At 40.3% G+C, this 25,165-nt stretch overlaps 4 protein-coding genes and 1 pseudogene across 4 annotated transcripts; 4 read left to right on the top strand and 1 right to left on the bottom strand.

Moving 5' to 3' along the window:
* Window positions 1-739: 739 nt before the first annotated feature.
* LOC125214541 (uncharacterized) lies at window positions 740-2,104 on the top strand. Its single transcript, XM_048115613.2, has one exon. The coding sequence runs from the start codon at window positions 862-864 to the stop codon at window positions 1,936-1,938; it is 1,077 nt and encodes a 358-aa protein (XP_047971570.1). The 5' UTR covers window positions 740-861; the 3' UTR covers window positions 1,939-2,104.
* Window positions 2,105-2,655: 551 nt separating this feature from the next.
* LOC148929889 (uncharacterized) lies at window positions 2,656-4,216 on the bottom strand. The gene has a single exon (XM_089067380.1). It carries the CDS (start codon window positions 4,048-4,050, stop codon window positions 2,908-2,910), a length of 1,143 nt encoding a protein of 380 aa, XP_088923506.1. The 5' UTR covers window positions 4,051-4,216; the 3' UTR covers window positions 2,656-2,907.
* An 8,020-nt stretch (window positions 4,217-12,236) lies between these two features.
* LOC148929888 (uncharacterized) lies at window positions 12,237-15,767 on the top strand. The gene has a single exon (XM_089068681.1). The coding sequence runs from the start codon at window positions 12,237-12,239 to the stop codon at window positions 15,765-15,767; it is 3,531 nt and encodes a 1,176-aa protein (XP_088924807.1).
* A 6,959-nt stretch (window positions 15,768-22,726) lies between these two features.
* On the top strand, window positions 22,727-24,059 carry LOC125214497 (disease resistance RPP8-like protein 3). The gene is made up of 2 exons (XM_089068668.1): window positions 22,727-23,956; window positions 24,036-24,059. The coding sequence occupies exons 1-2, from the start codon at window positions 22,727-22,729 to the stop codon at window positions 24,057-24,059; spliced, it is 1,254 nt and encodes a 417-aa protein (XP_088924794.1).
* Window positions 24,060-24,109: 50 nt separating this feature from the next.
* LOC148929887 (putative late blight resistance protein homolog R1B-12) lies at window positions 24,110-24,657 on the top strand (annotated as a pseudogene).
* Window positions 24,658-25,165: the final 508 nt, after the last annotated feature.

Below are 25,165 nucleotides of genomic sequence, written 5' to 3'. Positions count from 1 at the left end.
ACTTATGGAGTATTTGAACTTGAGAAAGATTGATAAATTCGATATTATGAGTTACGATTTCAAAGAAATATTCCTTAATACAATATTGAAAAACCATAAAAATATTAAAGTTCTGATTTTTTTTTTTTTACTTTTAATATGTTTGATCCTAACCAAACTGAAAATCCAAAATTTACTAAATTTTAAATTCCCAAACAAATTTAAAATTTCGACTTGATGGTGTGGAAATTTTGGAAGAGAACAACCAAATTTCCCGTCGAAATATATATTCGGTGAACAAATATATTGTCATGTGATATGTTTAATAAATCATGATTGCAAAATCCACGTATAATTTCATAATTATTGTATATTGGATTATCTTTGAAAATAAATATTTTTGTTATTTCTCATTTATAGTCTCACTTTGACTTGCATGTATTTCGTGCGCGAATGTGGTACTTATTATCTCATTCTTTTACACCGCCTATTGGGCCAACCCGTATCTAAATTGGACCGGGCCACACTATATTAAGCCCAATAGAATTTTGGACCCATAATATTGGAAACAAGTTTTTTTCTCCGCCACCACTTGTTAGGACATAGTTTCTCAATAAAATCAAATCTCACAATTACTTATATTAAACCAACAATAAATACATTAATTCGAAAATTATGGATCACTACTAGTCTAATATAGCTCCACAAAATAGTCTCACCCACCCACCAAACCTTAACACATGGATCACCATTATTTTTACCAATCCCACACAACCAATTTCTTTCACCTCAAATTCCCACATCTTCCTCCGCCCGCGCTGCCTACCTCGCTAGTCGCCGACCTTGACGATAGCAAGGTAGGCATTATCGAAGCTTCGATCGATGTCTCGAGTCCCTTTCGAGCTCCTAGAGCTCACCATCCTCTCGGCCCAGAATCTCGCCCCCGCGTCCCAAAATCTACCAAAAAATCTATGCAAAAACTTGTCCAAGCATCAAAAAACCTACACGGTCGCATGGATCGACCCGACCCGCAAGCTAAAAACCCGACCCGACACCAAGGGCAATAACAACCCGCATTGGAACCAGAAGTTCGTGTATCGGGTCGACAAGGACATGGACTCGGACACGGCCTCTGTCGTCATGGAAATCTACGCGGTCGGGTGGTTCAAGGACAACCTCGTCGGCTCCGTCACCGTTTTAATCCGCGACCTCATCCCGGCCGCCGTCCGCCACGAGCGCCGCGTGGTGGCCCTCCAGGTCCGCCGCCCCCACTCCGGGCGGCCCCAGGGCATCCTCAGCATCGGCGTCGCCCTCCTCGACAACACCATGAAGAGCATGCCGCTCTGCCCGGCGTTCGTCGTCGGAGGCTCCGGCGACCTCGCCGGAGCCGGCGCCGGCGAAGTTGCCGGAGAGAAAAAATTGACCCGGACGCTCAGCGATCAGACGGATTTGTCGCGGTTGCCCGGGGAGAATAAGCGGAAGAGGGTCGGTCCGATTTGCCCCTTCGCCGGCGACCTCGCCGCCGACGTCGGCGACGGTACCGCCGCCGGCGCCGGCGCCGATGAGTCGGTGATATCGGATTTGGGGCCTTCGCCGTCGGTGGTGGCGATCGCGGTGGCGCACGGGCTGTATCCGCTGCAGCAGCGGCCGGCGGCGAATCCGGGGAGCTTGGTGCTGGAGGATTGGACGGTGAAGCGGGAGGAGGCGAAGGCGGAGGATTTGCAGACGAAGCTGGAGCAATGGCGGCTGGACCAAGGGTACCAGAGGCTCGGAAACGGCGTCGATACTAAGATGCTGAGGAAGAGCATACACCGCCGGAGTAGAACGGCGGAAGGCAGCGAGGGCGACGGCCGGTTCTCGTGCTTCGGGAATGCGTGCGGTTGCGAATTATCCTTGAGTTACGGTGGCGGCGGGAAGAATCGGCACCGTGATTCCGCTAGCGGAATTGTAATTTCTTGAATTTTTTTCATTTTGGCCGCCGTTGATAGTTTGTGTTTTTGAGAAGTGAGAAGTGAGAAGTGAGAATTGATAATAGGAGGTAGAGTTGGAATGTTTTGATATGTTTTTTGCTTAGATGGATTTGATCTAGATATAAGCATTTGATGAAATTTTACTTTTATTGCTATGTTGCATAGTACTCCTAATTAATACTATCATCATCGTTTTATATGGAGTAATTTAAAAAAAAATTTTAAATACTACTATTTGAATTTAGTGTTTTGATGAAATTTTACTTTTATTGCTACGTTGCATAGTACTCCTAATTAATATCATCGTTTTATATGGAGTATTTTTTTAAAAAATTTAAATAGTACTATATGAATTTAGTGTTCTTTAAATTTTTTCTAGATAAGCAATTTCAATTTCAGTATAAATCCAAATTGGTGTATTTATACTGACAGTACTTCCTCCATTTTTTCATAGTTGAGTCATTTTTTTTATTTCAGAAAGTTCCTTCATAGCTGTGTCATTTTCATATATGATACTCCGTAACTTTTTTTTTCTTACTTTACTCTCTCTTACTTTATTCTCTCCACTTTATTCACTTTATACTTTATTCTTTTTACATTTTCTTCTCTCTTACTTTTATATCTATTTATTTAACACTCACAATATTCCTTTCTAAAACTCCGTGCTGAAAAGTTTTGCTTCAACTGTGAAAAAACGGAAGGAGTATAATATAACCATGCATGTTGATGTAATAAGTTGATGCAACTTTAAATTTGCCCTTTTGGCAATAACATTAGAGAACCCAATAAATTTACTGGATTACTTAAACACCAAGTCAAAAAATACAAAGAATGAGAAGAATTAAGATCAAAACAAGTAGGAGTAAAATAAAATTAAAAAAAATGGGAGCATATAAACAAGGAAAGCCTTTAGCTAAGCTCCAATTTGAACATTTAATCTAAAAAACATTGCAAATCACTAATGTAATTCTCTCCTTCTATCCGCGCCGGCGGCATTTCCGTGTTTACCACCGACGGGACTGTGTCCACCGCCGCCACCACCGCCGCCACCGCACGCTATCTTGATCTCAATCCCGTAAACGATACACGAAAACAGGCCGCCATCGGAGTTCCCTCGCGAATGGCGGCTGCCCATGGCTGACATTTCCGACCGATCGCCGTCGTAAACCACCCTCCGCCACCTGTCTCCGGCGATCCGGGGTATGTATCCCTTGGCCATGGCGTCTTCCATCGTCATCTCCTCCACAATTGAGCTCGAATCATCGTGCTCCACGTGTTGTTTGATGACGTGGCGCCTCGCCATTGGAGGCGGCTGCATCTTCATTGCCATGTCAGCCGCCACGATGGACGCCGAGGGCCCGATGTCGGAGCAAAGCTCCGACCCATTTACCATGGATCCGTTGTTGCATATGGATCCGTTGCAAACGGATCCGTTGATCATGGATCCGTTGCAAACGGATCCCGACTTCAGAGGGAAGTCGTCGTGGCCGATCTCGGATGCGCTGGCCGATCGCCGCCACATTTGGATTTTCTTGCGAAATCCGCCGCCGCCGCCGTGCTCTCCGCCCGCATCCCGAGGCGGGTGGTTCGATTTCCCGTAGATCTCGGAGAAGTTGTTGTCGTGGTGGTGCTGCCGGAGCATGGCGCGGAGGCTGTTGTCGGTAAAGTTGATCCCCATGTTGAGGATACCCTGAGGGGTGCCCGAGGGGCGTCGGATTTGTAGGGCGACGAATCTCGTGCTCTGTTGGGGCGAGCCCCGGATGGCCGGGGCCAGGAGATCGCTGACTAGGACGTTGACCGTCCCCACAAGGACGTGGCGGAACCAGGACACTGTGTAGATCTCCACGTGTAAGTTTGCATTAATTTCAAACAAGGCCTGGATGTCCACGTGGAACGTGAATTTGTCGTTCCACGTGGGGTTCGTGTGGTGATGGTCCGTTTGGGTGGTCACTTTTTGGCTAGGGTTGATCCACGCGACCGCGTAGGTGCGCATGGATTTCGAGAGAGGCGTTAGGTCTTGAGCGGAGATGAGGCTGATCTCGAGGATTTGGGCCGCGACGGGCGGTTCGCCGGGGCCCGGATGAAAGGCTGTTGCATCCATTCGTCGCCCGTGGTAGGATGCACGGACGATTAGTGGGAATTAATGGAAATGTTGAGTATATGTGGTTTGTAAATTATTATCGAAATTTTGTTTTATTTTTTGTAATGATTTTTGGACCATTAGTTCTTGAAGTTGAAATTGTTTCAAATTTGTTTAGCCACAAATGATCCTCAAAATTTCCATGAGAAACGGAAGAATGTATGGAACTATAATTTCGTGTTTAAAAATTATTCAAATTTACTAGTATACTTTTGCAAAATGGTTTCATATGAAATTCATCATAATTACATATTGATATATAAAATTGAAATTTGAACGCTTAGCTGTCTCAGATGTCTTTCAGCATCTCCAAGTTAGGAAATTAATAAATTTGTTGGTCTTTAATTATTGTCACCTATAAACTTATCCAATTCCAAGCCATCTAATATGTATATGGATTAAACAATTGATATCATCCTATGAAATCACAATTCCCCCAGTTAGGTGTCAATTAGTTTGAATTTATTTGAAATTGTAAGCCATGTACTCCTGTAAGACGTTTTTTTTATATACTCTCCCCATTCCCTAAAAATATTTTTAGATGACAAATAAGAAAGATTTTTTATTTTTAGGTGACAAATAGAGTATTAATTACTAATGAGTGTTAGTATATTTTGTACCATGATCATTATAATCTTTTATTTGAAGTATTTCTCACTAATGTTACCGGAGAATAACTCGGAAAATTAACTACGTATAACTTTTATAATTTTATGTCAAATATTAAAGTTATTATGCGCAAAGTTTTAGAATTTCTGTATTTTTTTATTAGATCAAGGGTATTCAGCGGTGGATCAAGTAAATATTCTTCTTGCTGATTTGCAAGCACTTCAAAAGATGAAATAGTCGATCCAAGAATTTAAATATGCTTCATATCCGATGGTAGAATTTTTGTATTTTTATAATATTGGAAACTCAATGAATTTTCGTACAACTTTTTTCCATTTGATTCCTTTAGTTTCATTCTAATTCCTTAAAAATCACTATTAATGCCATTAATTTTACAAATCATAAAATCAAAACCATTTTGTTCAATTTTTTGAAGTTACATAGAAAATTACTATATTGTACTTTTACGCCCTCCGTCCACCAAATGTTATCCATATATATCATTTCGATCTTTTCGCAAAATATTGTCCACTTGCTTTTTAATTCACTTATATATGACCACGCTTTTTTAACTTTTTTTTTCTTTACATTTTAAAAAATCTCCCAAATCAAAGGTGGGTAACATTTGGTGGACAGAAAAATATATAATTTGTAAAACTAATAACATTAATATCACTAATGAAATTTAACGCATTAGAATTCAATAACATAGATAAAATAAAAAAATATGTAAACATATTCTAAACGAGTACAATGCTCTGTGAAAATAATTCATCTTATTACAGAATCCAGTCAAAACAAAAAAAGACCCTACTAATAATAATAAAATAAACACCTTTCTAATTGTTCCAATCATATCTTTTCTCCAATATTGTAGGCTGAGTCTGATTACTGAAATAAATACCATCTTTATTTGCTATCCACCACGACTGGTCTGCATGTACCTTGTTCCACCTTTCATGAAAAACTTCAAAAGCTGTATCTTTCGACTCCCACCACAAATGACAAAAGAATAGTGTGTTGGCAATTAAATTCAAACAAAAACTCCACTGATAATCTTGGTTAGGATAAAGGGTATGATGTCCAAGATTATCATTTCCAGATGCACAATGAACCTTCAATGGTGAAGAATTTGGAGGGAGATTACTCACAATGTGGACATGATGTTTTGGTGTGAATAAACATCCTGAAACAACATGGTATTTCCCAAGAATGGTAATTTCCAATAGTAAAAAGAATAATAGAATGTTCTTCATCTTAATTAGTCTCATGTGTTTGATTTTAATGTTAAGAGTACTTATTTATAGTTGCAACAATTGTGGCCCATGATTTAGGCCCACAGGCCCAAGCCCAATGATCCTTCCTAATTAGCTATATTAATTTGTGTAGTTAAAATTAATTAGGAAATTTGTAATAGTGATTAGGGCGTTTGACTTGTTGAGTGAATATTATATTTGAGCATATCTTTGCCACATTGGATGGATCTAGAATGAAATATTCCAAAGTCTAGTTTTCAAGTTGAGTATATGCGAAGTATATTCTTGTAGTTGATGGATTCTGCAAAATAAATCGATGATAATTTGGTATTATTCTGTTTTAAGTTAGAAATGAGTGATTAAATCTTGAAATTCGGACTTTGTTATAAAATTGACTCAGTTTTAATTTTTTTTTTTCTCTAATTACATGGTATTTTGGACTTTGACTTTGTTATTGTAGCTCCGACTATTAACCAACAAAGAAAATCGAAGTATCTCACCTTATCCATTTTTATGGGAAAGTAGTAGAATGTAGCGTTAAAAATAGAAACTCTTTTAAATGTAAAACATAGAACCAAATAAAATAGTAGATCATTATAAAAGAAAAAATATTCTAAAAATAAACTAGTTCATTTTAAAAATCAGATTACTATATTGAACTATTTTCTGCATTTAAGATTGGTTATGTGCTGATCACAATCCAGTAGTAGGAATATCAAATATGTATATTACTCTATTTTTGTTTGAATAAAGGTTATTATTATTTACATAAAAAATTTTTATGAATAAAAATTTTAGTGTAATAAACAAAATTAGTAGTTTAACAAATAAGTTATTGTTCTAATGAATAAAAGCAAATGATTTTTTTTAGTTAAGGTAATGTTTTGCGGATAAAATTATCGTGCTTGTGAATAAGATTAAATGTTATTGAGAATTAATATTATATTTTTTAATACTAATAGTTACTATTCTTGTGAATAAAAGATAATATTTTAATTAATAATAAAAGTTAATATAATTGTGAATAAAACTTATCATTGTTGTGTGTACAAATGATTTTTCCAATGAATAAAACTTCTTACTCCAATAAGTAAAAGTTAATTGTTTTAATAATACTGTTTTTGTAAGTGCAGATAAAAATTATAGTATGATTTTTGTGAATAAAATTTACTATTCTGTGTATAGATATAATCATATAATTATCTTAAAAGAATACTACAATTCATAAATATTGTGATAAAGATTAATGTTCTTGTTTATAAAAGATGTAACTTTAATAAATAAGTTCATTCTTTTCACGAATAAAAGTATTGTTCAAATATACTCCTAAAAAAGTTATTGTTCGAATTAGTACATGTTACTGTGTTTTTTTGAATAATATTTATTGTTCTTGTAATAAAAATTTGTTATACAAATGAATAAATTTATATTTAGCATAATTTACTTTGTAATGGCATATACATAAACTCATCCATGGTGCAAAGCCTACATATGTATTCATTCAACAATTCTCCAATAAATTATCAAAATTCTCTACGTACATATTAAAAATATTATGCGCCAAATTTTTAGAACCTTCGTGCCTTTTTATGACGTTTGAATTCTGTTCGCACTAATTTTTCATTTTATCCTTATAATTCATAGTATTTTTTAAAATTGCAGAGAAAAATGCATAAATTGTACTTTTATTTTATGTAAATTGAATAATAACATTATAATATCAATGATAATTTGGAATGTATATTATTGAAAAAGATAAAAAAAACAAGTAATAAACACAGACCAAATTAGAACGATGCTTACAAACGCCAACAATTCTCATTTATTACATAATCCATAAGCGAAACAAGGCCCCTTACTGACATTCCCAAGCATATTTTTTCTCCAACGGTGTATCTCGTGTAACTGTAGTCTTATCACTGAAATAAATGCCATCGGCCTTTGCTATCCACCATGAGTAATCCGTCTTACTCCCGTTCAATTGTTCGCGAAAAACATCAAAAGCTCTACCTTTCGTTCCCCACCATAAATGACAAAAGAACAATGTAGTTGGAATGAAGTTCGGACAAAAACTCCAGTTATAATCTTGGTCGGGATTAAGGACATGATATCCGAGATCATCGTCTCCGGATGCACAGTGAATCTTCAATTGTGGAGAATCCGGAGGGAGATAACTCACAACGTGGACATGATGTCTTGATGTTGCGAAACAACCTGAAACAACGTTGTATTTTCCAAGAATGGTAATATCCAAAAGTAAAAAGAGTAGTAGAAAGTTCTTCATCTTTGTAATTCTATTTGTGATGGATTACATTTTCAATTTACTTATTTATAGGTGTAATGCTTTTGTTGAACATTTGTCGAGGCCCGTAAGCCCATTCTAATTATAGAAAGTGTTAACTACGAAATTCTAAAAGCCTTCAATTCTTTCTTCTAAAGACTAGAAACGTCTCTCCTTCTTAAGTAGCTATTAATTTTTGTAATTAAAATTAGGATAAGGATAAACATACATTCATGTAGATTAATTTGAGGATATTATGTTATAGTAATAAATAATCGTTGACTAAAAACTTTATAATAAATTCACATGTGATTTTGAGCTTGATTTGAAAATAATTATGTACTAATGTTTATTAAAAATTTGATTTTTTCTTAAATATATAGTAAGCATTAATATATTTAAATTGAATTGGTGTTTATGATGTGATTTTTAGCGTAAAATATCTAAAATGTACAATTATGTTCTTGCATTTATGTATATTTATCATGTTTAACAAAATTAATTAGGAAATTTATAGCAGGAGTAAATGGGATGTCAATTGGGCTAACCCACTCGGGTTCGGGTCATTCCACTTGGGTTGTCGGGCTACTTGAGTACGAGTTATTCGGGCTGTGAATTTTTTGGGTTATAAATTTTCGGCCCTAATCCTAAATCTTCGGGTTTCAAGCTAACCCACGGGCTATTCGGGTCCATAGTAATCTTATATGTTTTTTTATATCCAATTCAATATTCTAAATTATTAAAATGCAGATTTTCGCAAATAGTAAAGTATTATCAAAGTGACCAAGAGAAAGAAAATAATAGCAATTGAAAATTGAAACAAAATAGATAAACATATCGTTTAATTAATAGCACACACATGAATATGACTACAATTAACTAGAAATCATGCATTTCATATAACCCTAACTTACAATTTGAGAGAGAAAACATAATTACCTTATATTCTTCGTATCAATGTTGTATTTAATATTGATATTACCAAATATACTTCATATAAGTATATAATCCAAAATTTTAATTAAAATTTTATATTAAATGCTAAACCTGTGGGCTAACCCGCAACCCACCCGGGCCAGCCCGTGTAACCCGCCGACCCGAACGGGTTAGCCCGTGTAGCCCGCTTCTGAATATGGGTTGCGATTTTTCGGCCCTAACCCTATGATTTTACCGGATAATTCGGGTTGACCCGTGGGTTTCAGGCCAGATTGACATCCCTAGGAGTAATTAATAGATTTTGGGCCAAATTTTATGTATTTTGTATTAAGAAGGTTTGGGCTCCCTTTTTGGGCCAATTGTTTTATTTAAGGTGTTGGACTGCCTCTTATTTCCTATTGGGCCGGTTTCGAGGATGCTAAGGAGATGTTTGGATTCCTTGTTTAAGCTGATTATTGCATAGAGATTTTTCTTTTGGAAGGAAGTATCAATGTGAATTTTATACTTTGCATTATTGTGTTGGAAAAAATTATTAATTGCAATCGAAGATTTACGAAATTATGTTTTTCAAATCTGGTACTTTCATTTCTTTCGAGTATTGTCTTGTCATAAATGTTTTATTGTATTAAGATGCATATATGTTTACTAGCATAAGAAGTGTTCCTTCAATTTCAATCTTATGAGAAATCAAATCTGGGTCTGTGTGTCATCAAGAGGGTTGGTCGATCAAGATGTCCGTTGAAGGTGCCTTCCCAACACACAAGAATTAATTATATTTTAATATCAAATAATCTTTGAATTTATAGCATTAATTTTCGATATTTGTGAAATTACTATTGTACAAATTATAAGCAATATTAATACTATATATTTAATGATATTTGTGTTGTCCGGTTAAAATTGATGTTTACCAACTAAGTATTGTGTATAAACAAAATTTGGTTCTAGTTCTACCTGTTCCTGTCCTTATTCAATAAACAATATTAATATATTTGTTACAACCACCAATACAAAACTGATTTACCAACTAAGCAATGACTTTACTAGTCTTTAAATAATACTACTCCACTTGGTATTCATTAAGATAAACTCGATCAATTGTACCTACTAATAAATTTGTTACAACCTCCAATGTTGAAAGATGAATTCTTAAACTTTATGTAATTTAATTATATTAGTTTCTTGACGTTGTGGGTGGGGCGGAATTTTACAACATGCTAATGAAGTGTTCCAAAAAAATAAAAACAAAGAAAATAGCGTGATTTAAATGATAATAGAGGATTACTTAATTGCCTAAAGTGGAACACTAATTCGGCTTAATTAGAGGTCAAATCAGATGGCGCTTTAATAGATTATTATGGTAGTTGGATAATGTAATAGATTATGTTTACAGTTTCCCCAAAATTCTAAACCCTAATCCCTAATCATCATACGTAGACTGAGTGTTTCACAATTTCTGATAGATTATTTAAAACTTTGATAACCAATATGTATAATACCGAATTTTGACAAAGTTTGTGATTTTAGGACTAACTCTATATACATATTTATATTTAAGGGGTATTGGTCCTAAAATCACAAACTTTGTCAAAATTTAGTATTTTCTATAAATTTTAAAGTTAGTCGCAAAAATTATGAATTGATGTATTGCAATGAATTTCTCATGAAATCAGTTTTATTCCCGACTCATGGAAAATTCAAGATAAATGATAATTTCATAATTTTTCAGACCAACTATTTATTGTGAGACTTTTATAGTATGCCCTAATAGGTGTATATTGTTACACTCATGGGAGATGTGGACATTTGGGGCATTAGTTCCGGCTGAGTATTATTAATACTCAAACTTGTGAAAGATATGATGCAATTCAACATTTAATTTCTCTTTTGAAAAAGATTGTAGCAATCCAAAAAACCCCAACACTTGATCCCATATTATCTTCCCATATTGTTTCATCCACTCATCAAAAACACAACATTAATTTCATTTCCTTCTCCGAATTGTAGCAATTGATCTAAAGAAGTTTACCTACTCATAAAAACCTTGTGAAAATAAGTTTGATCTAAGTGATCATGGCATATGCTGTTCTGCATTCACTAGATCAAACAATAGACCAGATCCTGAATCGTCATAAATACCCCATTTCTAATAATGGAAGACATCCACTTTACCGGTTCCACGAAAAAGTAAATTTCTTGAGGAAATTTCTTGATGAGTTTAAGGAGGAAGGCAGCGGGTTGGAAAGAAGAATTCGGGATGCGGCCAATGAAGCAGAAGATGTTATCGAGCATTTGATGCATGAGCATGTTCGATCACATTCTGCTATGGATATTGAGTATGATCTTGGCGAGCTTAATATGGCGATGGACGAAATGAACTCCATTGCTGAAGAGGTGAAGGAGCTCAGAGTGAAGCCGTATTCATCATCTCCAACGATGATAAGGATAGCTTGAGAAAACCAACTGAAGAGCCCACCGGCGATGACGAGGAGACAGAAGAAGAAGCAAGGGTAGATCGTGAGGCTGAGCCAAGAGTGCAAGTGCAACCAGAAAGCACGACGGCCAGAGCCTTGCGACCAAGGGACCAAATCAAGCCGCCGCAGAAGTTTGCGAATTACGTCGCTAAGTAGCGACTAATTCCTTAGATAGAACTTTACTTCTTTTTCATGTTTTTGTTATTTATTTATGAACGTATTTCTGTTGGCATTGTAATTGAGTCGAGCGTGTTATAAGCTCCGTCCGGGTTTTCTTAGTTGGTTCTTTCCCGGATATATAGGTTAGGTCGAACCAACCCTAGGGTCTTAGTATAAATAGGGCCACGTCATTAACATTGAGCTATCTATGAAATCATTATTTTGGCCCAAGTTTGGAGCGTACAGCAAGAAACCTAACCCTAAGCTGCCGTCGAGAACCTCTCTCGCGCTCAGCCTCCCCTTCGCCGGAAATTACCGCCGACCCAAGCCTCTTGGGCGCCGGATAACCAAGGCTTGTGTTTCTTGTGTGCAGGTATTGACCGATCAGATAAGGGAGGTCATAACAACTGGTTTCTTTCATTGCTACTCCTCATGGAAGCTTCTACGGATGTTATTCCGCCGTCGGGTCTTCTCACCGGCGGTAATGCCCAGGAACTATTGTCTGCTCAACCACGACGCATCCAGCCGGGAAATCGCCGCCATAACGGCGCTCCCCGCCCTCCGCCGCGTGGTGATCCAGAATCGAGTGTTCAACCTCGGGAAGAAATACTGACTGATGAGCCCCTAGCGACAGGTTTTGACAGAATTATGGAGAGGTTTGATAAATTGGAGTTCCGATTGGACTCCACCGATCGCCGTGTTGACGATCTTGAGATCCCTGTGATACCAGATCCGGATCCCCCCTATTACTCTGACGATGCGGAATTGGAGTTCTACCGTGATCGCAGAGATCGTGTGGTAGACGACGAGGAGATCCCCCGGATTTTCATCCACGGCCAGCGCGACCGTGGTGGGGACATCCGTCGTCGTAGGGGCGGATTTCATGAGATGAACAAGCGTGAAGGGAGGGCCACACATCGAATGTCGATCTCCGCCCCTCTTCGCTCTCAGCCGTACACTAGACAGCGATCAAATTGGGACCGACCTCCGGCTCGGTATCCGCAGACCCTGGATCGAGGTTTCAATGGCTATCGTCAGTCGACTAACTGGGACTCGCCTTTACATCGTCAGACGTCTCAGGCTGGTAGGATGGACAATCCGAGAGATCTTAATATGAAAGCTCCCCGTTTTGACGGGTCAGACGCGACAAACTGGATTTCTAGAGTCGAGTATTATTTTGACCATCTGCAAATGCCCGATTCAGACCGATTGCATTATGCAGTGATGCTGTTTCAACCTCCAGCCGCGGAATGGATATTTAATTACAGAGCTAACAACCCTTTCGTGACTTGGTCCGAGTTCCTCGTGGATGTGCGTCACAGGTTTGACCCTCAGAGTTTCAAGAATAGCATTGGACCATTATCTAAGCTGGTGCAAACAGGCACCGTGGCCGAGTACCATGATGCCTTTGAGCGTTATCTTAATCGAGTACAAGGATTGTCAGATGAAGCCCTAATCCCGATCTTTATCACGGGTCTCAAAGAGCCCATTCAGGAAAATGTTGAACTGCAGCAACCGGCGTCTCTCGCAGAGGCCATGGCGCTGGCTTTACGTTTGGCAGCATCGCGTGAAGAACGCCATAGTCATCATACGAGAGGAAAATGGAGCAGTCGTGACTCTCGTTACCCTTCGGCCAGCACTGCCTCGCCAGCAGAGACGACTGCGGCCGCCAAACCGGGCATCCACATCAAAGAGTCGATGAAACCGGGTTTTCGACCAATCCGGGTGTCAAACGCAGAAAAGGCAGACCGTTCGCGGAAGGGACTATGTTATCACTGCCCGGAAAAGTGGATTCCAGGTCATGTATGTAAGCAAAAAATTCTCTGTTACGTGGGTGAGGAAGACGAAGACAGCCAGCGCGACAATTATGAATCCAGTGAGGACGGCGAGCCGATTATCACCGCTGACTTATCACACCTCCATGCCTTATCGAGCGGATGTACATCTCGGCCATTTAATGTCATGGGTACAATTGGGTCCACTACGGTGAGCATTCTTATTGATACAGGTAGCACAAATGACTTCCTTCATCCTAGAGTGGCAGAACTGTTACAACTAGCATTGACCCCGATTAGGCCATTCCGGGTGTATGTAGGCAACGGCGCGTCGATTATTTGTTCACATATTGCACGGCGCACTAAGCTATCCATTCAGGGGGTGAATTTCTTGTTAGATTTACACATTATGGAGATCCACGGTCTGGATATTGTGTTAGGAATGGCATGGATGGAATCATTAGGAAAAATTTCAGCGGACTTCGTCGGCAAGACTTTGGAGTTTCAACGAGACGGGGTCCCTGTCGCTCTGCGCGGGGTCCTACCATCCCCGCGTCTTATTTCACTGCAATCTTTGGCTATGTTGGCTTCTCACTCGCCTGCTCATGAATTCTACGAGATTATCCCACTTGAAGCTGAATTGGAGACGCCCCCATCTACAGCAGAGATCACCTTTCCAGCAGATACACCGCCGGAAATCAAAGAAGTATTGGACGCTTTTCACCAGATCTTTACTGTACCGACGGGCATGCCCCCACGGCGAGAGTTCGACCACCGCATTCACCTTCTACCTAACTCCAAACCGGTGAATGTTCGACCCTACCGATACCCCTATTTCCAAAAGGCGGAAATAGAGAAACAAGTGCGTCAAATGCTGGATCAGGGAATTATTCAGCGAAGCCAAAGTCCCTTTTCCTCACCGGTCTTGCTGATCAGAAAGAAGGACGGCTCATTCAGGTTTTGCATCGACTATCGAGCATTAAATATGGCAACGGTACCCGACCACTTCCCCATCCCGACGGCCGACGAGTTATTTGATGAACTGGGACGCGCAAAATTCTTCACCAAATTGGACTTACGGTCAGGATACCATCAGATTCGGATGCATGATGCAGATGTTTTCAAAACCGCATTCCGGACGCACGACGGGCACTTTGAATTTTTGGTTATGCCTTTTGGCCTCACCAATGCCCCGTCCACATTCCAAGCTGCTATGAATGCGATTTTCCAGCCACTGCTCCGAAAGTGTGTAATCGTCTTCTTCGACGATATCCTCATATACAGCTCAACATTGGATCTCCATTGTACCCATCTGACGGAGGTGTTGACCCTGCTGCAGAATCACCAGTTTTATGTTAAGTTATCAAAATGTTCGTTTTGCAGTACGACAGTAGTATATTTGGGACATTTGGTGTCAGATGGGATCCTCAAAGCAGATCCGACAAAGATAGAGGCGATGACGTCGTGGCCTGCGCCAAAGTCAATAAAGCAGTTAAGAGGTTTTTTGGGGTTAACGGGATACTACCGGAGATTCGTAGCCAATTATGCCATGATTGCAGCCCCCCTGACAGATTTGCTAAAGAAGGATGCTTTTAGCTGGTCACCCGCGGCGGAAACGGCATTTGCTGCTTTGAAGGGTGCAATGACGTCAGCCCCGGTCTTGAGCTTGCCGAATTTTGATAAGCCATTCTGCATCGAGACAGACGCATCAGATGTAGGCATCGGAGCAGTACTAATTCAAGATAAGCATCCCATTGCCTATTTCAGCAAGAAACTAGGCCCTCGTCGACGGGTAGCATCAACTTACCACAAAGAGTTATATGCCATCGTGGAGGCCGTGCAGAAATGGCGCCAGTACTTACTCGGGAGGGACTTCGTCATACGTTCCGACCAGAAAAGCTTGAAGGACCTTCTGCAACAAGTGGTGCAAACGCCCGATCAACATTTTTATATCCGGAAGCTGATGGGGTATAAATTTAGCATCGAATACAAGAAGGGATCGACTAACAAAGCAGCGGATGCCTTATCACGCCGAGGAGAGAGCGCCGAACTGACCGCCGCTGATGAAGGTACCATCTCAGCTCAGCTACTGGAGGTCGCCGAAGGGGCAGCGTACTTGGCTGCTATTGTTGGATCGTTGGCACTAGAATTTCTCCTTTGTTTTTTGATTGAGATGATGGTTGTATAGTCTCTGTTTTAGGAGTTCTTATGGAGATGAGTTTTCAGGGGAGAAAGTCTGATAATTAGATAGATGAAAAAATGGTTCAACTTACAAAAGACTCTCCATCTCTACTAATTAAAGATGGAATACGAGACACTTTTTCTAGGAAATGAAAACACATGCTAGAGAATTAATGACTAGTGTCATAATCAGCCAACCTACTAATGACACTCTAAACAAAAAAACATAATTAAACTTTTTTTTGCTGCACATTAACTACAGTTCTCCCTCTTAATGTGCTGCTCCATGACACCAAGAAGTTCTCTGAACTTGAAAAACTTTTCCTTTGGAAGTGCTTTGGTGAAGATGTCTGCCACTTGATCTTCGGACTTGCAAAATGTGAGCTGAACTTCACCTTCTTCAATGGCTTCACGGATGAAATGATATTTGATGTTGATGTGTCGAGTGCGGCTATGAAAAACAGGATTCTTGCTCATAGCAATTGCTGATTGGTTGTCGCAAAACAGCTCGGTAGCCTCCTTCTGCTTCATTCCAATATCACCAAGAATCTTTCTCAGCCAATACACCTGTGATGTCGCCATAGCAGCTGCAACATATTCAGCTTCGGCAGTTGACTGTGCCACACTCTCCTGCTTCTTTGAACTCCAAGAAAACACACTTGAACCAAGAGAAAATGAGTAACCCGTAGTACTCTTCATATCATCCAAACATCCGGCCCAATCGCTATCGCAATAGCCTTGCAAATTAATTTGGGCACCTTTGACATACTTGATCCCAAAATTTGTTGTGCCTTTGATGTATCTAAGAACTCTCTTTGCTGCACCAAGATGGATTTGACTTGGACTATTCATGAATCTTGACAACATACTAGAAGCAAACATAATGTCCGGTCTTGTCGCACAAAGATACAACAAACTTCCAACCATACTTCGATAGATAGAAGCATCAATCTTCTTTTCACCATCTTCTTTCTTCATTTTCTCATTCACCACCAATGGAATCAAAGTTGGGTTGCAATCACCCATTCCAAATTTTTTCAGAATATTATTTGCATACTTTCTCTGACAAATAAACACCCCATCATTTTCTTGGTATATCTCCATACCCAAGAAATGATGTAGCAGCCCCATATCACTCATTTCATATCTCTTCATCATCTCAATTTTAAAATCATGTATCATCTTCTCATCATCACCACAAAACAACAAATCATCAACATATAAAGCAACAATGAGAGTAGATGTACCTTGAGTCTTCACATACAAAGTAGACTCACTTTTGCTCCTTTCAAATCCGTGCTCAATGAAATATGCATCGATTTGGCTGTACCAAGCTCTTGATGCTTGCTTCAATCCGTACAATGCTTTCTTCAACCGATAAACTTTATCTTCGGCACCTTCGATTACAAAACCTTGAGGTTGCTCCACATAAATTTCATTGGTCAATTCTCCATTCAAGAAGGCTGATTTGATGTCAAGTTGGTATAATAACCACCCCTTTTGAGCTGCAAGAGCAATGAGCATCCGGATTGTATCCAAACGTGAAACCGGCGAAAATGTTTCGTCGTAGTCAATTCCGGGCTGTTGTGTGTAGCCTTTTGCTACAAGTCTTGCCTTGTTTCTTTGAAATGATCCATCTTCATTTACTTTAACTTTGTAGACCCATTTCACTCCAATGATTTCTTTTTCTCGTGGGCGTTCGACCAACTCCCATGTCTTGTTCTTTTCGATCACATCAATTTCTTCTTGCATAGCTTTTCTCCAAGCTTCTTGCTCCATTGCTTCATCAAAATTTTCAGGTTCTATGAGGCAAACATTGCATCTCTCATAGACATCTTGCAAGCTTTTCATTCTAGGAGCAGGACTTGATGATGATGTGGACGAACTTGGATCCGAGTTAGAGCTTGAATCATTTGGGGATGAAAAATCTGCACCTTCATCACCATCTCCCTCATCTTCAACAATTGGAGCTTGCTGTGTTTCATCAATGACTGATCCACTCTTTTGCACTTTATTTACTTCCCAATTCCAACTTGCATTTTCGTCGAATATCACATCTCGACTTGTGATAACACTTCTCGTCTTCAAGTTGTAAAGTCTATAGCCTTTGGACATGTTGCTATAGCCAACAAGTATACATTTCACACTTGTTTCATCAAGCTTTTGCCTTTTTTCTTTTGGAATTTGGGCATAGCAAACTGACCCAAAAACTCTCAAATGCTTCACTGATGGCTTTCTTCCACTCCATGCTTCAGTTGGAGTTCTATCCATCACAGCTTTTGTTGGACATCGATTCAGCAAGTATACTGCTGTATGAACGGCATCTGCCCAAAAACTTTTAAGCAATCCTTTGGCATGTATCATTGATTTTGCCATCTCCATCACCGTCCTATTCTTGCGTTCGGATACACCATTTTGTTGTGGTGTGTATCCAACACTTAGTTGTCTTCCAATGCCTTCTTCTTCACAATACTTGGTGAATTGATTTGAAGTGTACTCCTTTCCGTTGTCACTTCTTAGCACTTTGATGGTACGACCACTTTGATTCTCCACAAAGAGCTTGAATTTCCGAAAAACTTCAAACACTTCGGATTTTTGCTTCAAGAAGTAAACCCACGTCATACGAGTAAAATCATCAATGAAGAGAATGAAGTACCTGTTTCCACCATTAGAATTTATCGACATTGGTCCGCACACATCGGTGTGTACAAGCTCTAGAGGTTCCTTTGCTCTCCAAGCAACTCCTTTTGGAAACGGTAGTCGGTGATGCTTTCCAAGTGCGCATCCTTCACAGACATGCTGCAGTGTTTCTCCAATTTTTGGCAGACCATGGACCATATTTTTGTTGTGTAGTAGCTTGAGACTATTGAAGTTCAAGTGTCCAAGTCTCAAATGCCATAACCATGATTCATCCATTACTTGAGCTTTCATTGCCACATTTTCAGCATACTTGAATGTGAGAGGAAAGCTGCGACTCTTCTCCATTTGAATTTTTGCCACAATTTGCTTCGCCCCCTCTTTATCTAGTATGACACATGAATTTCCTTCGAAATGGACAGTGTATCCATGTTCAATAAGTTGTCCAACACTCAACAAATTCTGCCTCAAATCTGGTACAAGTAGCACATCACTTATGCGCTTCATCCCTTTCTTCGTGTCGACACTTATCGTTCCTTTTCCTTGAGCTTTGACAAGAGCACCATTTCCCATCTTCACTTGAGAATTTACAGATGTATCAATGCTCACAAAGATGGACTCATCACCTGTCATGTGGTTACTACAACCACTGTCGATGTACCACACATCTTCATCTTTTTGTTTTTTGCTTTGTGAAGCATAAAACATATATTCTTCACTCTGCTTTTCTTCCAAAAAATTTGCATGTTGCTGCTGTTGTGGTTGATTGTTTGCATAGCAATCCTTTTGAAGATGACCAAACCGACTACATTTGTGGCATTTCGGCTTGTCCTTGAACCAACAATCCTTGTACTCATGGTTACTCTTTCCACAGTGAGTACACTTCTTCCCATTTTCAGCTTTGTGAAAACCTCTACCACCATGTTTGGTTTTCTCTTGACCTCTTCCACGACCATAGGTTCCACTACGATTTTGTTGGCCACCACTAAATGAAGATTCACCAACGCTTTTAACATTCAAATGCAGTTTTGATTGAAATGCACTCTCAATCGGCTTTTCCGATTGCCTTAACAACCTTTCTTCATATGATTTCAAAGAACCCATCAACTCATGAATGCTCATTTGAGAAATGTCTTTAGTTTGCTCAATAACAGCAACTATAGCATTAAACCTTTTTGGAAGACATATCAAAATCTTTTCTATCATTCTCTGATCTGAAAGCTCTTCACCATACACTCTCATTTGATTTGTGAGCTCAATAAAACTTGAATGAAACTGATTTAAGGTTTCATTGTCTTTCATTTTTGTATTCTCAAAATCTCTTCGTAGAGTTTGGAGTTTAATGGCTCTAACCTTTTCATCTCCTCCAAATTCTTTTTGAAGAATCTCCCATGCCTCCTTTGATTTTTCAGCTCCCATGATTCGAGGGAAAATCGAATCGGCGACGGCTTGTTGGATCTTTGACAAAGCTGCAGCATCTCTTTGCTTCGTCTTCTTTAACTCCTTTATTTGAGCCGCCGTAGGATTCTCGTTTGCTTCGTCGTCGTAGCCTTCATCGACGAGCTCCCACAAGTCCAATGAGGCAAGTAGTGTCTTCATCTTCTTGCACCAAAACTCAAAGTTCTCTCCGGCAAAGATTGGTAGAGAAACATGTTGTGAGTTCTCCATTTTGTATGAGATACTCTGCTGAAACTTGACAGCAACTATTGCTCTTCCTTTCACCTTCTTGAGGCTTTTTTTGTTGGAGAAATCCTAGTATTTCAACTAGGCTCTGATGCCAAATTGTTGGATCGTTGGCACTAGAATTTCTCCTTTGTTTTTTGATTGAGATGATGGTTGTATAGTCTCTGTTTTAGGAGTTCTTATGGAGATGAGTTTTCAGGGGAGAAAGTCTGATAATTAGATAGATGAAAAAATGGTTCAACTTACAAAAGACTCTCCATCTCTACTAATTAAAGATGGAATACGAGACACTTTTTCTAGGAAATGAAAACACATGCTAGAGAATTAATGACTAGTGTCATAATCAGCCAACCTACTAATGACACTCTAAACAAAAAAACATAATTAAACTTTTTTTTGCTGCACATTAACTACAGCTATAGCTCAGCCGGTACCCAAAATTGTGGAACTGCTACGAGTTGAAACGGCAGAACTACATGATTTGAAGGCATTGGTGGTGGAGATTACCAGCGGGGCAGCCCCACCCCATCTTTCTTATGTGGACGGACTTGTCTATTACCACCGCCGCCTTCTTCTCAGCCCAAACTCCAAATTGAAGGGGCCGTTACTCACCGAACATCACTCCACCCCTTTGGCGGGCCACCCCGGCCATGAAAGAACTTTCAAGCTGTTATCTGCAGGCTTTTACTGGCCGAATATGCGCAAGGATGTGAAGAAGTTTGTGGACTCATGTGCTATCTGTCAATCCACTAAATACTCTACTCAAAAGCCTGCGGGGTTGCTGCAGCCTCTCCCGATCCCCACACAAGTTTGGGAGGACGTTTCCATGGACTTCATTACGGGCCTACCGCCGTCTCGCGGCTATACGACAATTATGGTGGTGGTGGACCGCCTCTCGAAGTATGCCCATTTTGCTCCACTACCAACGCGATTTGACGCTTTGCGAGTAGCACACCTATTTATTAATACGGTGGTCCGCCACCATGGTTTCCCAAAGACCCTCGTCTCCGACAGGGATTCGATTTTCTTGAATGCTACTTGGGAGGAAATGCTCCGCTTAAGCGGTACTAAGCTGCACTTTTCGACAGCTTACCACCCGCAATCCGACGGACAGACAGAGGTGCGGAATCGTGGGTTGGAACAGTACCTGCGAGCATTTACAGCAGACCGTCCATCCAAGTGGTGCAATTTCCTTCCGTGGGCCGAACTGGCACTCAACTGCTTCCACAATGCTGCCTTAGGCACGTCTCCGTTCCGCGCCTTGTACGGTCGTGATCCTCCGTTGTTGGTGGCATCACCCCCTTCTGCCGCGACGCCGCCAAAGGTAGCAGACTTGATTCGGCAACGGGGCAGCCTCCTTGTGGAGCTACGAGCAAATCTAGAACGAGCACAACAACGGATGAGAGAAACGGCGAACAAACACCGTCGGCACGTGGAATTTGAAGTGGGCGATCTAGTGTGGCTAAAGCTACAACCGTACCGCCAGCATTCGGTCGCCAAACCACTTTCCGCAAAGCTTGCTCGACGTTTCTATGGTCCATTTGAAGTATTGCAGCGCGTCGGACCAGTTGCCTACCGGCTGCGATTACCGGAAGGGAGCAGGATACATGACGTCTTCCATGTTAGCTTGCTGCGGGAGTTCATAGCAGGAGATGACGAATCCAGAACAGTGGAGCTGCCGTCTGACTTTGTGGGAGCCAGGCCGATTGTATACCCGGTGGCCTTTATTGATTCGCAGGTGATGTGGCATGATGGCAAACCAAGCGATCATGTGTTGGTACGTTGGTCGGACGGGACAGACGCACCATCGTGGGAGCCGCTGGACACGATCAGGAAGCGCTTTCCTAACCTCTCCCTTGAGGTCAAGGAAGTTGTTAAGGAGGGGAGAGTTGATAAGGATAGCTTGAGAAAACCAACTGAAGAGCCCACCGGCGATGACGAGGAGACAGAAGAAGAAGCAAGGGTAGATCGTGAGGCTGAGCCAAGAGTGCAAGTGCAACCAGAAAGCACGACGGCCAGAGCCTTGCGACCAAGGGACCAAATCAAGCCGCCGCAGAAGTTTGCGAATTACGTCGCTAAGTAGCGACTAATTCCTTAGATAGAACTTTACTTCTTTTTCATGTTTTTGTTATTTATTTATGAACGTATTTCTGTTGGCATTGTAATTGAGTCGAGCGTGTTATAAGCTCCGTCCGGGTTTTCTTAGTTGGTTCTTTCCCGGATATATAGGTTAGGTCGAACCAACCCTAGGGTCTTAGTATAAATAGGGCCACGTCATTAACATTGAGCTATCTATGAAATCATTATTTTGGCCCAAGTTTGGAGCGTACAGCAAGAAACCTAACCCTAAGCTGCCGTCGAGAACCTCTCTCGCGCTCAGCCTCCCCTTCGCCGGAAATTACCGCCGACCCAAGCCTCTTGGGCGCCGGATAACCAAGGCTTGTGTTTCTTGTGTGCAGGTATTGACCGATCAGATAAGGGATGTCATAACAAACGACCACAGCAGCTGTCGATAGGAATAAGATTCTTCTTGAGTCATCTCCAACACCCACACCAGCTGCTGTTGGTCTGGAGAAGCAGGTGGACAAATTAAGAGTTATGCTCTTCAAATCCCCTTGGATTGAATACTTCATTGGAATCACGGGGATGGGTGGTATTGGAAAGACAACTCTTGCCAGAGCTGTTTTTGATGATGACCAAGTTGTCAACCACTTTCCTGTTCGTGTCTGGATCACTGTGTCCCAGAACTATCAAATTGAAACTGTCTATGAAGAGCTCTTACTCTCCTTGGAGAATCAAATCGAAAAAGGACTTGTGAATGATTGTGACACAACGGAACACAAGTTACGCCAAATCTTGATGAACAACAAGTACCTGATTGTGCTGGATGATCTATGGAGTAAAAAAACTATGGAAGACATAAGCAAGGTATTTCCCAAAGAAGAAAAGAGTGATGGGAGTTGGATTTTGATAACCACAAGGAATGACAATTTGATTTTCTATTCCCATAATGCTCACAAGATGGGTCTCATGGATGAGCATGTAAGTTGGTCTCTTTTGAAGCAAAAGGTGTTTGGTAGCAAAGATTGTCCATCTGAGTCGGAGAAGATCGGAAAGGATATTGCCAAAGGTTGCAAGGGGATGCCCCTTGCAATTGTTGTAGTTGCTCGTATATTGTCTCCACGAGACCAGACTCAATCCTCGTGGGAGGAAGTTGCACAAAACATACGTTCACTTATCGTGGAAGACGCACAGTTTCAATCTACAATGTCTTTGAGTTATGCCGAATTGTCTCATCCTTTGAGGTCTTGTTTCTTATACATGTGTGGCTTCCATGATGATTATGAACTTCGAGTCTCCGTGCTTGCTAAGTTATGGATGGCTGAAGGATTTGCTACTACTCAATATAACGCTGAACAATATGTGAAGGAAATCGTGAGCAAAAATTTGGCTTCCACCACAGCCATCAAGTCCAATGGTGGAATCAAAAGTTGCATTGTCCATGATTTGGTACGTGACGTGTTCAAAATAAAGGCTCTAGATGAGAATTATGAGCGGCGGATCAGTATTTCTCATCTTGATCTGAGGGAGGTTGCAAGAGTGTATGCCTCAACCCTGCGTACCATTATAAGCTTCCATCGTAATGAAAGCTCATTACGCGGTCTGCGCAAGTTCAAATTGCTAAGGGTGTTGGATGTGGTTGATACAGATGCATATGCACTCCCTACTTCTGTGTTCGACCTCTTCCACTTGAGGTACCTTGCTTTCGGATGTGCAATGGAGGTTCCATCAGCCATATCCAAATTGCAGAATCTTCGGTCGTTGATCATCCGTCCCAACAAGAGATCAAGGAAATACATATACTCAAGGGATGAGGTATATCTACCATTAGAGATCTGGATGCTGCCACTTTTGACGCATCTTGTCTCCTTCTTCGATCTCTTGGCACATCCAGAAGAAACAACTTCTCCTGCTCTGAAGATGCTGCTTACACTGTCTGTTGTGAAAAAGCTGATATGCAAAGAAGAGATGATGAAATTGATATGCAATGTGAAAAAGCTGGCAATCACATATTTTGGAGACAGATATCAACAAGACTATCAGCTCCACAATCTTGTGCTTTTGTCTCAGCTTGAGAAACTGACACTAGTTGTGAAGAAAGGTTCTCTTCTTCAGGGAAAAGCTAAGCCTTGAGTGGTTGGCGATTTCCTTGGGATGATATGAAAGCTATTGCAGCTCTGCCCCAACTTGAAGTGCTCAAACTGAGAGATCATGCCTTTGAAGGCGATACATGGGACACTAATGAAGAGTTCGTGGACGAACGAAAAGTGTTTGCTGAACTGTGTTATTTGCTAATTGAGGAATCTGATATCAAGAATTTGGTTGCTAAAGAACACCAATTCTTTCAACTAAAGCGCCTTGTACTTAAAGGTTGTCGTAAGCTGAATGATATTCCAAATGCCATTGGCACATTTTATCTTAAGCTAATTGAGGTTGATCGTGCAAACGAATCTCTTCTCAAGTGTGTCCAACGGATCACGGAGGAACGTGGCATTGGCCTTAAAGTTGAAGAATGATAAGGTTAGCCAAGTTCATTTAGTTCGCCTTTCATTAGGCAACTCATATTTATAATTACAAGGATCGATGATTGTCTTTTTTAATTTGTTCCACCTTTATTACCATGAAATGAGATGAGTTAAATTTGATGATTTTGGAACGGAGAAGCATCATCCTTTGAATTCCTATTTATAGTTCAGTATTTTTTTTTCTCTTTCTTATTTGTAAAGTAGTACTACTACTCCATTTCTTCAGTGTTGGGCCACCTCTTTTCTTAAGTTGGGCCGATTTTAAGATTTATAATGATGCGTTCAGTATGATTTTAGATTTCAGGATTTAATGAAATAATTAGTCCTCCTATTAATTATTTGAAAATGATTGAATCTTCAGAACTAGTAATTAATTATTTCCCTCATTAATTAGTTCCAAGTAATTGATTTTTTGGGTTTCGTTGAAAACCCCAAATCTTGATTCGAGAATTTAGTGTTTCATTCCAACGAACCCCTAGAATAGAATGCATATTCCTAG

Source organism: Salvia hispanica, chromosome 3 (assembly GCF_029641045.1).
Source record: "Salvia hispanica isolate PSC_SH4W2 chromosome 3, Shi_PSC_v1, whole genome shotgun sequence".
In the NCBI taxonomy this organism is placed as follows: Eukaryota; Viridiplantae; Streptophyta; class Magnoliopsida; order Lamiales; family Lamiaceae; genus Salvia; species Salvia hispanica.
Note: the sequence above shows the minus strand (reverse complement) of the source record. Positions and strands in the feature narration are given on the sequence as shown.

Excerpts from the sequence above, each read along its gene's own strand:
- LOC148929888 (XM_089068681.1), top strand. The coding sequence starts at position 12,237 with ATGGAAGCTTCTACGGATGTTATTCCGCCGTCGGGTCTTCTCACCGGC.
- LOC148929889 (XM_089067380.1), bottom strand. The coding sequence starts at position 4,050 with ATGGATGCAACAGCCTTTCATCCGGGCCCCGGCGAACCGCCCGTCGCG.
- LOC125214497 (XM_089068668.1), top strand. The coding sequence starts at position 22,727 with ATGGGTGGTATTGGAAAGACAACTCTTGCCAGAGCTGTTTTTGATGAT. Across the intron at positions 23,957-24,035 it reads ACATATACTCAAGGGATGAG|AAGAAACAACTTCTCCTGCT; the intron begins GTATATCTACCA and ends TGGCACATCCAG.
- LOC125214541 (XM_048115613.2), top strand. The coding sequence starts at position 862 with ATGTCTCGAGTCCCTTTCGAGCTCCTAGAGCTCACCATCCTCTCGGCC.